The sequence below is a fragment of the Cinclus cinclus genome, chromosome 5 (assembly GCF_963662255.1).
Source record: "Cinclus cinclus chromosome 5, bCinCin1.1, whole genome shotgun sequence".
NCBI classification, from domain to species: domain Eukaryota; kingdom Metazoa; phylum Chordata; class Aves; order Passeriformes; family Cinclidae; genus Cinclus; species Cinclus cinclus.
The window spans coordinates 12,915,497-12,931,167 of NC_085050.1; the positions used below are offsets into that span (position 1 = coordinate 12,915,497).

General features: G+C 37.3%; 1 protein-coding gene across 1 annotated transcript; it reads left to right on the forward strand.

Annotated features, from left to right (window-relative positions):
* Nucleotides 1–6,910: 6,910 nt before the first annotated feature.
* On the forward strand, nucleotides 6,911–13,146 carry TMEM128 (transmembrane protein 128). The gene is made up of 5 exons (XM_062493379.1): nucleotides 6,911–7,028; nucleotides 8,102–8,243; nucleotides 10,158–10,319; nucleotides 11,368–11,476; nucleotides 12,812–13,146. Exons 1-4 carry the CDS (start codon nucleotides 6,911–6,913, stop codon nucleotides 11,465–11,467), a joined length of 522 nt encoding a protein of 173 aa, XP_062349363.1. The 3' UTR covers nucleotides 11,468–11,476; nucleotides 12,812–13,146.
* The last annotated feature ends 2,525 nt before the right edge of the window (nucleotides 13,147–15,671 follow it).

Below are 15,671 nucleotides of genomic sequence, written 5' to 3' on the forward strand. Positions count from 1 at the left end.
TCTTTGTGGCAGGGTGGGGAAGGAAGAAATTTAAAAATTGTTTAAAGCTAGTGGCTTTCATTAGAAGTATGGCATGAACACTTAAGCAGGGACTTTAATCACTGGAATTAAAAAAAAGCTTCAAAGGACAGCTACTTATTTGTTGTGCTCAGCCCTCCACTGTCCTGGTGCATTAGAGTAGTTGGTTCTTTCTCCAGTGAAAAGTGATCCTCCCACCTGGTGCTCTAATCCAATTGCATCAGGACAATGTAGTCAGAGCCCAGCAGGAGTAGTGGCTCGTAGCTGATGACCACAGGACACAGAGACCCAATACATTATTTCATTCAGAAACTTTTAAGGCTGTAACACTCACCCTTATTAAGGAAATAAGAGAGCAAATATTAAACTTTTTGTGTGAGATAAGTGAAAAAAGGCATATTGTTCTGTACATTGAGCTGTATTCATAGGTTACAAGATATCTCAGTCAATATATTCAACATGCACTCCTTTCTTCTCCTGGATTAGTTTATAAGAAAAAAACAGGAATAAGTCCTCTAAGTTTCTTTTCTGCTCTGTCAGCCAAGAAAAGCTGCATATTATGTTTCCCATTAGTACTTTTACAGGAAGTGTTACTTTATATTGAATTCTAAATTTCACTTGAACTAGAAGTTTTATTAGTAACTTTCCCTTGCACTTTTAAGATACTGTTCCTTTTGCCCCTTATAATCTACTGCTTTTTTTTTGCAATTCTCAGATGTACTTCCTTTTGCACCTGAATCCTCATGCTTTTATGCTCCCAGACAGCGAAGGCTGAAAACCTTCAAGCTTTTTGCTTAGATTAACAAAAGACCTTTTTCATCAAGACTGCAGATCACAGATCTTAGTCCTTTCCACATATTTTTTAACTTTCCTTTTTAAATTTATTCTAGAAGATTCAGAATTGTCCCATCTTTTCGCCCTTCTCATTAGAATCTCTGAGTAGAAACTGCTCTTGCTACACAAGTTAATACCTGAGCTACAGCAGAAGTAAAATACTGACTTCCAACAAGTAGTTTTATAGTTCCTGAAAGTACTGGAAAGTAACAGAAAACCAGAAATGGTGTCTGTATGCCTACCCACCCATTAAACCCCTCTTGTCAAACTTCTAGGTGGAATGCACTAGTACAAAATTAGTATGAAAAGCCTATTTAAGGCCCGATTACAATCAAGTTCAACTCACATATATTTGGTTTACCAGAAAAAAAGATGCTTTTAAATATAAAGGGATCTTCCTCTCAGGCAGCATGAGATCCATTTGAAGGTATTCAAATCACTACATCTCACTTAAGTAACAAAGAACCTGAATAAAAAAGAACCAGAATTCCACCTGCATTGCAGGTGGATCAAACCACACTGTGTTTACTTCTTCATTCTGTTCCTTGCAGTAGCCACGCAATGAACTTCCACCATCCAGCCATTAATGTATAAATACAAAGCATGAAGTGCACTTTTATGCTCAGATTTTTTGCCCTTCTGCTGGCCTTTTCTCTTGATGAGAAGGAAGTCCAGGAGGAATACACACATACTGACACTGTATAGCATCCATACATGACAAAGGCTCATGTTTTCTGTGGATGAGACAGGACCAGGATTTTCTACTAGATTATTCTTTCTTAGCATGTCTTATAGCATGAAAATATGTTTCCTCCTGCTTTTTGCTCCTACAATTCTGGCTCAGGTATTATACCTGTGAAAGTTCCAGCTTTTCTGGTGAACTTTCACAACTGAAGTGGTTCCAGAGGTTAGCATTAGGTAACTTTTCCATGGGAAATAAAAATTGGAACTGAGCAGATGCTCTTAAAAGACCTGTTTATGTTATGCAGATTAGCTAAAACAGTAATGAGAATTGTACCATCATCCTCCAGCCAAAAATTCAAATTGCTGAATTAAGTCTTCATAAAGTAAACATCTTTCTCTTCCTTTCCTGTCCGTCTTGGACAGTTTAACAGTCAGTCAGTGTTCCTTCTAACTCATGTCCAATTAAAAACAATACCTGTTTAAAATACATGAAAATTTGACCCTACAGAATATGTAAGTGGTAATGGACTGTGAAGAACAGTGGTAAAGAAAACCTTTGCCGTGAATGAAGTGTGTAAGAACTTTGTGTTTATTTTTTTTCAAGACTCCACAGAAACAGCATGAGCTGAATCCCACACTGTACACAGCAATGAGATGTTGCTATGCTGAACTGTACTTTCTAATCTTGTTAACAGTGAGATCCACATGCCCAAGAAGCTTTGTCCCTGCTTTAGTACGTCAGTCAAATCACAGTGACAGTGGTGACACCAGACATCTCCAAAAAAAGCTAGTGTTCTATCACTGCCTAAAATAATTCTAACCTCTACCAATAGAAAAATAAAGTGTCACATCAAAAGAGACCAATACTCCTGTACAGTAAATGTTGAATGATACACTTGAATGCCCATTCCCACAACTGATAGTCTTTCCTATGCGAATTAGACCTGAAATTCATTATTCAAAACCACACTTTAGGATGTTCCTAAATGCCCTAAGTATGAAATTCTTTTCATATTGTTACATATGCATGATTGCATAGACTTTTTCCTAAGTAAAGAAATCTGTTTCAGTAAGTCCCAAGTGTTCTCTTTCCCACTCTCCCACATCTGGCCATTTGTTTTTGCCTCTCCATCACCCCCTGCATTTTTTCAGGCTTTTAAAACCAGATCAAATCCTCAAACTGAGAGGTATTATATACCACTACTGGGGATTGAGTAGTCAAGAACAATTATAGCTGGAGTATTGCTGCCAAGTGCTTTGTATCATTAAACTGTAGTCTTGGGAAAACATTTTGAGAGCCATTGTACTCCCTCAAGAAAGTAAGCATAGTTAAGTGAAACTAAACTCAACAAATTATTTAGAAGAGAGTAAGAAAATTTACCTAGCTACTGTAGGAGAATGGTTTATCCAGATTTATTTTGGATAAATAGGATGATTTTTTAAATATTTGCATAAATATTTTAGTTTTATTTGCACATTTAAAGATGGGATGAACAGAACAGTCTTCTTATATTCATATTGCTAATTATAAAACAGCAAGTGTCAAACACTGAACCTAACACCTTTAATCAGGATAATTGAGGGTTAAGATAGTCTTCTGTCAAACACTTGAGATCAGCTATTTTTTGTAATTTACTGACAACTTTCAAGGTGAGGTATGACATACCTAGATAAATATGATGTCTTTATGTGGTGCATTTTTTTCTGTTCCCCTAGACGCCCTCTTCACCTTTTAAACTGCCTTTATCTTTTCTGCTTTCTTTTTTCTTCATGAAGTTCAAATGCTTGCATGCTTAAATATAGAGCCTTCTTGGTATCAAACACACTATTCTATGTATTGTTTCCTTCCTGAAGGGTCAATCCAAGGCTGCAGTGCAATTTAATACTCGCATGAGAATTCAGCTTGAGTTCAGGAGTTTGTATATGGACCACATTCAGAGTCAATTGAGTTTTAGTTTTACCCAGCAGTTTTTTTTCAGCTCTGCATTAAGTTATTCACACCGAGTGTTTTTAAATCCATTTCCATTGTACTGAATTTAAAATGTTAAAAGAATGCAAGATGAAAGCAAGAGAACTGCTTGTACTATTTGGAGGTGCTTTGTTACTTAGATGAGTCAGACAATGTATTTACTTTTTCACCCAGTGTAAGAGGGGATGCACGATACTTTACTCCAAGGACAAGGTTTGGAAAGGACTGAGAATCTCTACCCATCCAATCTTTTACTACTGGTAGTGGAAGATAAGCAGCAGATTACTACTTACTTCATCATTTCTGTTCACGAACAGAAAGCACACACTATATAGCACAATCATTCCTCAAAATGAAAAAATACATCTGTATTGTATCCAACCTACTTCAGCTAAAAATCAACATAGGTAGGAGCCCGCCCTACTTAGATATGGAACGAAGAAAATTCCAACCAGGTCTTTTGTGAACAGATAACTATTAGCTATTGATTTCTGTGATAGGGAAAAAGTTATGAATATTGGCTAGAATAGTAGAAAACTAATTTGACTTCCTAAAAGTGAGAATTTAACTGGGAACTTCAATTCTAAATTTTGTATCTACCCAGTAAAGAGACACCAACAGCTACCACATTTGTGTCCCATTAAAAAAATTTCTTGTAAATCAACATATAATGAACTAATCACTAAGCAGCAAATACACAGAGAGCAACAAGAAAATAAAATTTAAAAAATCCATATAGATTGCGAAATTCAGTTTATAACTGAAAAACCGGAATATTTAAATACATTCAACTAACATACAAAGGATTATTTTCTGCTTAAAATAAAAGAATGTGAAGGTGTTGAATTCAGTTCCCAAGATGTGGAAACTGAATCACATTATGCAAGAGACCATGAATACAGTTCACAAAAAAATTGCTGCAAACTCTGCCCTTTTTTACATTTCTTTCACTAAACCTTCAAAGTCACAAATTTATTTCACAGACTTTAAAGTTATCACATCAGGCATCACATTTTAATATACTTCCTAACATTTGTGTAGGCATTCTTAAACATTAACTTGGAAGAATTAATTATCCATAACAGGCCCGTTGATTAGATGCATTGTTAATTATGTTGCTCATTTTGTGACAGTCTCAGTTCAACTCCTGATCACTATCCATTCTTTGGCAGATTAATAATTTCTGAATTAGAGGAGCTCTGTGAAAAGATCACAGAAAACATCTCAGCTCTACAAACACAGAACATGAGTGGTCTCGGTTTAGGTCAATAGTGAGCCCAGGAAGGAAGCTCTTATTTCAGCTCTTTGCACAATACTTACTCTGTAGGTAAACAGAAGCATTCAGTTTAACAACACTGACAGATCTTAACGTTCCTAGCATACATATTTATTTAATTGCTACATTTAAATCAAAGATATATCCTATGAATAGCTTCTGCAAAGAAAGTGCATGAAGATTTCCTTTGTTTCTTATTTGAATCATTAAGATGAAAGTGAAGGCTGAGGTAGTCATTTCACTCAAAGGCAATAAAACAAAGAAACCTCTATTTCATTGATAAGAAAGCAGAGCTCTGATCTCCCATGAGCTGCTAACTTCAAAATATTCAACTGAACTACATAAAGAATAATCCCTGCAGTCACTAAGGAGTGCAGTGTGGTTGGCCCTTATGTGATACATGTTCTAAGGCTGGGAAAACAATTTCTACTTTCTATGACACCTCTCACATGAAATTCAGATGTAAATGAAAGTCTGTCTTTCTGCAGAGAAAAAAAAATAATTTTTTCTCATATCTTTTGGGCTGAATTTACTCAAATTTAATTCAAAGTAATAAAGAATAACCAAAACCCTGTTTTCCCTTGTCCCCAGAATCTCACTCATTAATAAAACAGACAATAGTATATTAAGGAAAATATAGTTCTCACGCAGGTTTAGAGCTGCTTAAAACAGTGCATGGAAAGTTTAGCTTTTACCCTAATTAGCTTCTACTGGTTAATTTCTTCCCTATGAATTGCCTAATTTTTAAGGTTTAGTGATAAAATACATAATTATTTAACCACAGCCTGCATTCCATTCTTTTTTATTTTCCTGTTTTCTCACCATAAAACTACAGAGGAAGTATCTGCAAGTCATTTATGTTGATAAATGCTGCACAATATGCAAAGAATGCATGTGGTAAGTGAAAATTTCACACATTTGTAATAATCTTTGTTTTAATGCAAAATATTTTGCCTTCTGAGAGGAAAAGTACAATCAAGTTATTAAACACTTGGATTTTTGAACTTTAATCTATATACAGCTGGAAGGACTGTAAATATGATTTTGGTAAGTAAAACACACACCCTAAAATTAGGTTTCTGTTTCTTCAATCTTCCTTATAATAAATCTGAGTTTGTATTGAATATTCTACATTTAATCCCACTAAAAAGGTATACATAACAGCTGCCATATGGGACAGGTACTTCCACATTGAAGTCAGCAGGATTTTTGCCTTAGTCAGAATGTTAAGCTACACAGTTTTCTCTGGGAAAGCACAGGCCTTGTAACAATCACATGGATCATCTAATTAACCTAATGAATCATTACTATTAGAAACAATTTTCAATTTTAAAAGCCATCTTAATGGCCTAATCAGTGAACACAACCCAGAACACACAGTACACATATTCACAGTACTCTTAATATTCATAGTATTCTTATGAGGACCAGCCCTAAGGTAAATCTGCCAGCCAAATTGACTAGTTTTGAGTTTATCCATGTGAATAAACAAGAAAGCCCAGGTAATATAATTGATTTCAAAGTTTTATTTGCAGAAACATGCTGATACGACTTTGTATCTAGTTATGCAGAAATCAGCTACAGAACCGAAACCATCTATTTTACCATTTTATTCCGTTTATTTAACTTCTACCTAGTTTGTCTTGCAATTATGTTTATTGTTTCCAGTTAGAAGCTGCAGTCTCGCGTGTTGCAGGGTTCCCGTGGCTCTGGGAACCTCCCGGAGCTTTGCATTAGACAGAATCACGGAGCTTGCTGGTACTAGCACCACGCTCCAATCATTTTTAACCTACACCACCGGTCTGTGTCACAAAAATTGAGATTTCCCTAACATCTGCCCTCGACAACATCTGGTTGGCAGATGAGGAAAACATTTCTACGCACAGTTTTTATGTGGTGTTTTGTTGTTTTTTTTTTTTTTTTTTTCCCTGTATCATTTCGGCAGCACAGCGTTGACTGCGGCGCTGGGCTGTGCACGGCACCGCTCCCCCTCTCCGGGGGAATCACTGCGATTCCCGAGGCCGTTCCCGTGTCCCGTACCGGCCTCCGCTCCGCCGCTGCCCCTCACGCCGGGGCGGTCGCGGCCGCCCCGCTCCCGCCCCGCCGCGTCACTGCCGGAGCGGCCCAACATGGAGCCCGGCGGCGGCGGGGACGCGCTCCCGAGGCTGCGGCGTCCGGGGCGGCGCGGGCCGGAGCCCCGGGACCCGCAGGAGCCGCAGCCGCCGGTGCGGGGCGGCGGGACGGCCGGTGGGTGGCACCGGGGCGCGGGGAGCGGTGCCGGGCCCCGCCGGGCGGGCCCTGGGACGGCAGCGGGGCCGCCTCGGGTAGAGCGGCGCGGAGCGCGGCCCCGCCTGCCCTCAGGTGTCCGCTCCTGACTGCGGGCTGGGCGGGGGAGACGCGAGGGGCTTGCTCGATGCGGATGAAGTGCTCGAATGCTCCGGGCCCAAGCTCCAGTAGGATGAGGAGAAATCTAAGACGTGAAAAATAAAGCTGTCTGTAAGCTCCAGCAGAGCTGTGGGCGCGCTGGGCTGGTGGCGGTGCGTGTGGAGGAGTCGGCACATGTGACACTGCTGAAGGCACGCAGGACCCCTGGAACTCCTGGTGATAAACTTCAGAGTGTGCGACAACAAAACCTCCTCTGACACCCTTTTTTGGACAGTGTATATAAATGCTGTGCTGCTGTCGTGCACAAAAAAAGAGTCTCATCTCGCTCTGGTGTCTCGCTGTCGTTAAAACATTACATGGTAATGAGGGGGAAAAGAGAAGGTGGTTTCCTGCACAATGGTAGTTGTAGTTTACCTGCTGAAAGTGTGCAGTGTAAGTAAAGTTAGTTCCTGAAACTGCAGCTGAAAATTTATGAATTGTCTGTAGTTGAGAAAAAGACAATTATTTATGCCTGCAATCGTTTTGCAAATACTAAAATTCATAAAGACGGGTACAAATAAATGAGTAATTGGAAATAGCAACCTGAAATTCCATATGCTAGATTAAGAAAAATGCCTTAATAACACCAGGGGTTTTTAATTAGTTGAACAACCCTTACAAAACCTAAGCTGTTTCCTAAAAAGAAACACAGATACAGTATTGTGCTGACTGTTACTGCTTTATCCTTTTATCAAAGGGTACCTTGCTTAGTCTGTTTCATTTCAGTAAATGTTCAGAGCTTTTTAGACTATTTGTAGTACAAAGTGTATTATGATGAGTAGAATAATCTCCCCAGATAAATGAATTAAAAAGATAAAGCATGATACTTTATGTAACAATAATCATACTCCATTTAATGAGTGGCTTTAGTGCTATAATTATGTTCTTATTTACAGAAGAGTCTACAGCTGTAGAGAAGACGATAAGGCCTCTTAACAGACTGAATATTCATTCTGCGTTCTGGATTTTGGCATCAATAGCTGTGACATACTACTTTGATTTTTTAAAAAATGTTAAAGAAACTATGCAAGCAGATGGGTAAGGTATCTTTTCTTACAAAAATGAGTGTTTTAGTCTTATGATCGTACTCAGTTTGTTACATCTGGTCACTGTATTTTAAATCATGGATGAACTAGATCTGCAGTAGGAATAGAGATACCTGGGACTGTTCAACCTGAAGAAGAGAAGGCTCAGAGGCATCTTGTCAATGAGAGGAGGTTGCAGAGACGGAGCCAGGCTCTTTCCAGTGGTGTCCAGGACAGGACCAGAGGCAGTGGGCATGAACTGTAATGGAGGAGGTTTCCTCTGAAGATCAGGAAACACTTTTTTACTGTGAGGGTGACTGGGATCTGAACAGTTGCCCAGGTCAATCGTGGAGTCTCCATCTTTGGAGATATTCAAGAACCATCAGGACATGATTCTGGGCAACTGACAATAGCAGAGCTTGCTAGAACAGGGAGGTTGGACCACATGACCACCTAAGATGATATTATTGAACTAATTTTAAAGTAAAAACAATGCTTAAATTTTGCTACAATTGGATTTTCTCTATAAGCTGCTGAGCCATCTATGTACGTCCAAAGTTTGCTCTGATACCAGACATTTTAATACTGTACCTTCAAGTTTTCATTTAAGTCCAAGAAATAGCTGCCTGTTTTGATGGAAGTATTTTGGTTTTGACTTTATTTTTATAATGAACCCCCTGAAAATAATCCTTAAAGGTCAAACAGAATTTCTCTAGAAGATCTCTAGATGATTTTGAGTAGGTCAGCAAAAGATTAATGAAACAATTTCTGTGAAGTAGTTTTTATTTCTAGTCTATTTCTATTAAAGTATTTTCAATGGGATTGATGTGTGTTAAATGTTTTTAGATAGCTTCAGCTGGAAGTGCTTTTAAAATGCATTACTTTTGTCATTGTTATATCAATACGTGGAAGCTGCACAGGACCTTGCTCTGTGCTGTGAGGTTCTCTGGAGCTGTTCTACCAGGCTAGTTACACCCTTCAAACACCTGACTGTGAAAGCAATACCAGTGACTCCAAGGTGTAATCAGAATTTGGGGTCAGGACCCTGTCTTCCTGCACTGCTTGTCTGGGTAGGCCATGGCAACAGTTCTAGTGCAGAATTCTCAGTTGGTAGTAGCAAGATTTCAAAGTAGCATATTATGTTTGCTGTACCATTCCAGGGCAAATGTTACCTTATTAGGAAGATCCCTGATTACCCTTTGTAATTTAGCAATCAAATTATGACAATAATTAATTGTTCAAAATTTTTATTTGTTAATATATGTTCAGATAAGATTTTATTAAAGTGCATCTTCTTCCCAAGTTGCCTTATCTGAACTAGTCTTGAAGAATATGCTCAGAAAAGCTCAAAAGTGTGTCTTCCTAAATAATCACATACCCTGTGTTCTTGTTATTCTGAGTTTAAAGTTCTAGATGTCTCCATGGCTTTCTTCAGCAGTTACAAAGAAAAATCTTCATGCTTCTTGTCTGTTAAATTTGTGAGTTTACAAACTGAAACCATATTAAAACTTTCTGCAGTATTTTTGTTGCACAAAGATCACCAGTCTAACTTATATAGAAAAGCTCCACAGTTGCAGTGGAGCCTATTTTATTTTATTAGTGACAAAGTGGTTTTGGTGTGGTGGTATGGTAGATTCCTGACAAGATCTGTCACACTGAATTTCCAAAGTATTTGAGGGGACAGTATATGAAAGGAGCGTTTCATTGCAAAATTAGACTCAGTTGTTTATATTAGACAGCTTTTAAGGGCAAAAAGTGTTTTGTAAAATTAATTTAAGGTAAAGCCTTCAGGAACTCTAGGCCACTATCTGTGTATTTAACAGATATTGCCTGTTCTGTTTGTAGACTGGAGTGAAGATACTGTGCAAACTGCAATGTGACTGTGTAATGTGCTTTAACATGGTTTAATTTGCTTTTCTTCCTGCAGCTGGTGGCTTTCCTGTGGCACTTGTTTATTGGCTGCATGTTTATCTGTTGCCTTTTACTGCATACTGTATCTTGAGTGGTACTGTGGAATTCAGGACTATGATGAACAGTACCCTGCACTGATTCCTGTTGCAACAGCTTCCTTTATAGCAGCAGCAGTTTGGTGAGTTCAGACACTGTGTCCAAACTTCTGCTAAACCTGTGCAAGTCTGGGTGCTCATGGGCTCATGTTATGACAAGTATAATTTCTATAATTCTGCTACATGTATTGGTGACAATACCAGTTCTGTGTAGCATAATTTCTTGCACTTTCAACTTTCATCCACAAAGCCAAGATTTGTAACAATTGAAACTGTATATTGTGTACTTGGAGATGTACTGGATCTTTTCTGTCTTGAAAATTTAGGGGGAAAGTGAAATTTTTGTCTTTGTTAGTATAGATTTCTCACCTCTGGCAGCTACTTGTGCAGTTTACAAATTAAGACAAAGGTGCAGTCTCTCTAACTGAGAAAAAATGAACTTGATCTGTTTCTGACAGAGTTCATTATACAACAATCTGTACGTAGCAAACATACACAATGTTAGACTTCTGACTATTGCCATATGAGCTTTAAGGGTTTATATTTTGTCTGAGAATGCTAGTTTTAGTGAGAGTTGCTTTACTTATGGGATTATATGAGTCAGAACTGAGCAATGTGAATGCAGAAAATTACATATGTTGTGCCAGAATATGTTTTCTGCATGAAACATCATTTCCTCTTGTTCAGTTGCTGTGTCGGAGTATCAGTCAGTATTTGTTGCAATGGTGAAAAAAAGGAAGATTGAGGAAAATAAAGGTTCCCTATGGATTATAATTAGTCAAATCTATAATTCTTGTAAGTCAGTTGTAAAATAAATTGATTTTTCCCCTGTCTCTTCAGTTAACTGAAATCTGTCTGGATGAAAGTTCAGATTAAGGCTTCTGTCAGATGCCATGTATGTCCATGGAAAAATCGAAGAGTAGGTAATTTTCAGGGACTTCAGGTACAGATTTTCTGAAAGTAAAACGTGTCTTTACCCTTGATGCGTTTTGTTTTCAGAAACAAAGAAGTGTATTCCCAAGTTAAGCAATTTAAATCTTATTTCCTCTTTTGACATGTTTCCTTTGTATGCCTGGTGTTTCTGCAGTATGACAATTGAGCTTACCAAATACTTACTGCTTTTATTTCCAGTTTCAATATTGCCTTGTGGCCTGTCTGGTCATTTTTCACACCTGTGTTGCTCTTCATTCAGTTCATGGGTGTTGTGATGCTTGTGTCACTCCTGGGATAAACACTTCAGGTAAATAATTGATTTTTTTAAAGCACATAAAAGTATCTTGTTTTGGGAACTGCTTTGTTAGACATTTAAGGATTAGGAAGCCATTTAGGGATTCCTTCTTTATGTTTTGTGTACATTCTTAGAATCGTGACATTTTGTGGCATATAGAGTAACCAGATAGCATGCAATTATCCAAAGGGAAAGAGTATCCTTTCCACTTCTCTAAAATTCCATTCTGGACGTTGAAAAGAGTGAGAATGGGTGGTTTAGGGACATATAGGCCAAAGTCCTGCAGCTTTACCTAGACTGGGAGAACTTCTTAGTAAAGCTGCTTGACCTGATGGTAAAGGGGAGAAGACATCAACATCCATGTGCAAAGGCCTTCTCTATTTCTTTAAATTATAATCTTAGCCATAGCTTTATCTTCAAGTGTGCTGTTTTCATTTTCTGTAATGCACAGCCCAGATCAACCTACTGTGTGGAAAATTGCCAGATATGAGAAGTTCTTTGTTCTTTCTAAAACGAGCTTTTCAAAGGCCAACCCATCTGTTTTGTTAACTTGAAAAATGCATTCTCCATAACTGCCAGAACTTTTGTTAGGATATGCTTATTAAATGAATACAATGAAATGTAAAAAGCTTAGGAAGACATCAAATACAGCCAGCAAATATGGTAAGGGATGTCCCCTGTATCACAGGTGTCTGATATTACCCAGAGAAACTACTCCTTCAGCAGGTCTTGTTTGTTGTGCTTCTCAAGGGAATGAGGAGGAAGCCTGTTTGGCTTTGCTTGCCATCACAAATCCTTTCTGGTGAGGAAATCCCTCAGCATTTTTAGGACTGTAGCAAAAAGAAGACTGTGCTGGGTTGCTGGATTTAGAGTGTAGTCTCTTGTACTGACAAAGTTGTAGGCAAAAAGTGTTTAATGGCTGGGATGGTGAAACTCAGATTTATGGTTTTTTTAATAATAAACTGAACCACGGTTGCATTTTCCCCTCTTATTTTTTTTTTGAAATATTAAGAAACCTGATTTTTAAGGAGATAATTAACTTATATTCTGACAAAATTCAAACTTCTGAAAAATACAATACTTAATTCTGAACCTCTTTACTGTGGGAACTTGCTGATACAAAGATATCCATGTTTGTTGGTTCTGTCATTAGCTGTGTTCTGTCTGAGCACTTGAAGTATGTGGGAAAACTGTATTATGTCAAATAATTATTTGGCTAATAATTAGGGACAAGTTATTACTTGCTGTTACAAAATCACTAATTCATTTAGTACATGATATAGATTGTGCAATGTATAGAACCTTCAAAGATTTTTGTTAAATTTGGTTTTTTTTCTTTTTTTTCAGCTTCATGCAAAGGAATCAAGTAACTGTAATCCTGCAAAGTGTATGTCACTTTTCTTACATTCCAGTACATCTGTTGTTTCTAATATTGCCTGTTTTCTCTAACTAATACAGTAATTCTTAATCTACTTGAATTATAAATCAATGGACATAACCATAGGGAAAAGCAACTCATCAGTGAATAATTGGAAGATAAATAGGTTTTACATCTCTTAGTAACATGAGGCTTTTAATTTTGTACATCTTTGTAAAGCTTCTATTTATATTTTAATACTAAGAACATGGGTAGTCAGTAATAGCACCATAGAATAGTGTTGAAAGGGACCTTTAAATATTATCTCTGGGGGCCTCAGAGGTCACCTACCCAAACTTACTGCTCAAATCACGTTGTTTGATTTGGAAGTAAGTGATACTTAAATCAAGTGCTGTGGGTTTTTAATATTATATTCTTTCCATTTGAATTGACAGGTAAAATATTGTTATCTGGAACCCGTGTTTGTACTTGTAAACTTACTTACAGGAGACATTTCTTGATCTGTCAAATTTCTAATGTTATATGTGTTACCATGTAGGAAATACTTTATTATCTAATGACTTGCATTCAGATCTGCTAGTGTTTTTTAAAAAAAGTATGGATAAGGGTAAGGGAAAGCTGGTTGACATTCGGCAGTGCCATCAATTAAATAAATAAATTCCACTTGTGCTCATACAGTTCATCCACAGCCAAAGGTGGATGATCAAGCTGTGAATAACCAGCAATGCAATGAACAATATTAACACTGCACAAGAAATTTGGAGCACACATTAAATTATTTTGATGTATGCACTGTTTTTCAGTATTCAGGTTGTTTTTTCTTCTGTAAATTAACTTTTCATTTTTAACAGTGCCTGTTAATGAAGTTGCCATTTTCCTTCCTCAGCAATGAAGAGGCTGATATTAACTTAAAAAGCTACTAGTTATACTCAGTTGGGAAAATAAAATAGCATTTTATTTTTATTAGGTGTCTGTACATGTTGACTGAGATACTTAACTGTCTGAAGACCTGGGCACCATCTAGTTTCCAGACTACTTTATGTAGGTTCTTGTATAAATACTTTTTCACCCACGCCTTTTGGAAAATAGGAGAATGTAGAAATTGGGTATTGAAATCTATTAAAATCTACTCCTGGTGAGTGTTGCCTAAAGTCTGGACTGCCAAAGAATACTGTGTTCTTCATTCTGGCTTCCTAATTCCTACCATTGCTGAGCACGTGGAATGTTCAGTAATGAAAGAGATTCACATTGTCTTTGGCTGTTACTGTTCCATTAACAAAAAAGGTTGCGACCTAATATTATGTAATACCAAGGATCAGACAAACCAAAATAAAGTGCATTCAGCACTACTTGAAGTAGTTTGTAGGGTAAGTTAACAGCTTGATTTGTTTAAATGTAATATTTGTCAAAACCAGTCATGCTTCATATCTTCAAAGTGCAAGTTGCTTATTTTCAGGTCTTCATCTTTTAAAAGCTTTTTACAATTTTATGTCTGCATCCACAGGTACATTTGAGTAACTTTCTTTATTATAATAATTAAAATGCAGTATTGCTCAGGGATGGTTATTATAACTGAATTTTTATTTGTCAGCTATATAGATGCTCTAGGTGTTTTAAGTTGCCTTGTGATCTGAATTAAAATCACTATTTGCTATGTGATTTTTCAAATTCATTCTTCTGAACATCTTAATAAACTTTGTATAAAAGTAATCAATAGTTGTTCAATATTTAATTGTTTAACTGTCTAATTACACTGTCTGGGAGACTTCCGTGTCATCTCATTGCTTTTTCTGTAAAATAGATGTTCGTGTGGATTTTAAATATTATACTTGACTCAAAGTGTTTTGGCTTTCATGCCCCCTCACCTGGGTTTACAGGAGGTGTAATAACACTGTTCACCTGTGGAGAGCTGTTTGCCTTCTGACTACTTTGAAGTCTTCCTGAGAATCCCAGGTAGATATGCTCATTGTACAAAGTCCAGCAAAGTCTTTCAGTTACAGATCTGAGTATCCAACACAATACTCATTCCCTTACTTGCTCAAAAGGAAGTAGTGGCAAATCTTCTAAGAATGTAAAACAATGCTTGTTTTAATTGTTGTAACCTGACAAAATGCTGCTGCCACTTCTGTGAACTCCTTGCTTTTGTTATTTTCCTTACCACTAAATAAAGAATTTAGAGCAAGAGAGTAGAAAGAGGTAGCATAATAATTCTCTGAAAAAAATATGAGGCAATTGAAATCCCTACCTGTACTAAAGCTTGAATGTATTCTCTTGGTACAGACCACCATGGTTATCTTCGGTGTCAATTTACATTATTTCATTTCAGGATGAGAATGTGTACCAGCACCGAAGAGCTTTCCTTCACAGGTGACAAGGCTTTTGGATAATATGAAGTAAAATACTCTGTGCAGTGAAGATTATTTATCATGGTTACCTATAGAAGCATCTTCCTTACTTATTCTTTAAAGGTTACATCATATGAGATAGAAGTTGGATTTGGCAATTCCACAATGCCAGTTCTGATAATGATGGATGTAGCTGTGAGCTAGAAGTGTTTGAAGCCTGACTGTTTGACTAGTTACACTTTTGCTTTGTATTGCTGTTAATAGTCCAGACAGAAACATAGGGCTGGCTTCCTGTTAAATGCATTCTTCAAAAGGAAAATTTGCAGATGGCTTAAAATACCTGGTTTTTGAGAAAAAGACAAAATTAATAAAGGACAGGAACTACTAGTTCTTTATGGTTACCTAAATAGGTGATTGCCCAGAATTCACTCATTCCACCTTTCTACCATTTTGTTTTTCTTCCCTGTTCTTTAAGAGGCTTGTG

Coding starts and splice junctions, on each gene's coding strand:
- TMEM128 (XM_062493379.1), top strand. CDS start 6,911: ATGGAGCCCGGCGGCGGCGGGGACGCGCTCCCGAGGCTGCGGCGTCCG. Junction 7,029..8,101: donor GCGGGGCGGCGGGACGGCCG/GTGGGTGGCACC, acceptor TCTTATTTACAG/AAGAGTCTACAGCTGTAGAG. Junction 10,320..11,367: donor TTTATAGCAGCAGCAGTTTG/GTGAGTTCAGAC, acceptor TTTTATTTCCAG/TTTCAATATTGCCTTGTGGC.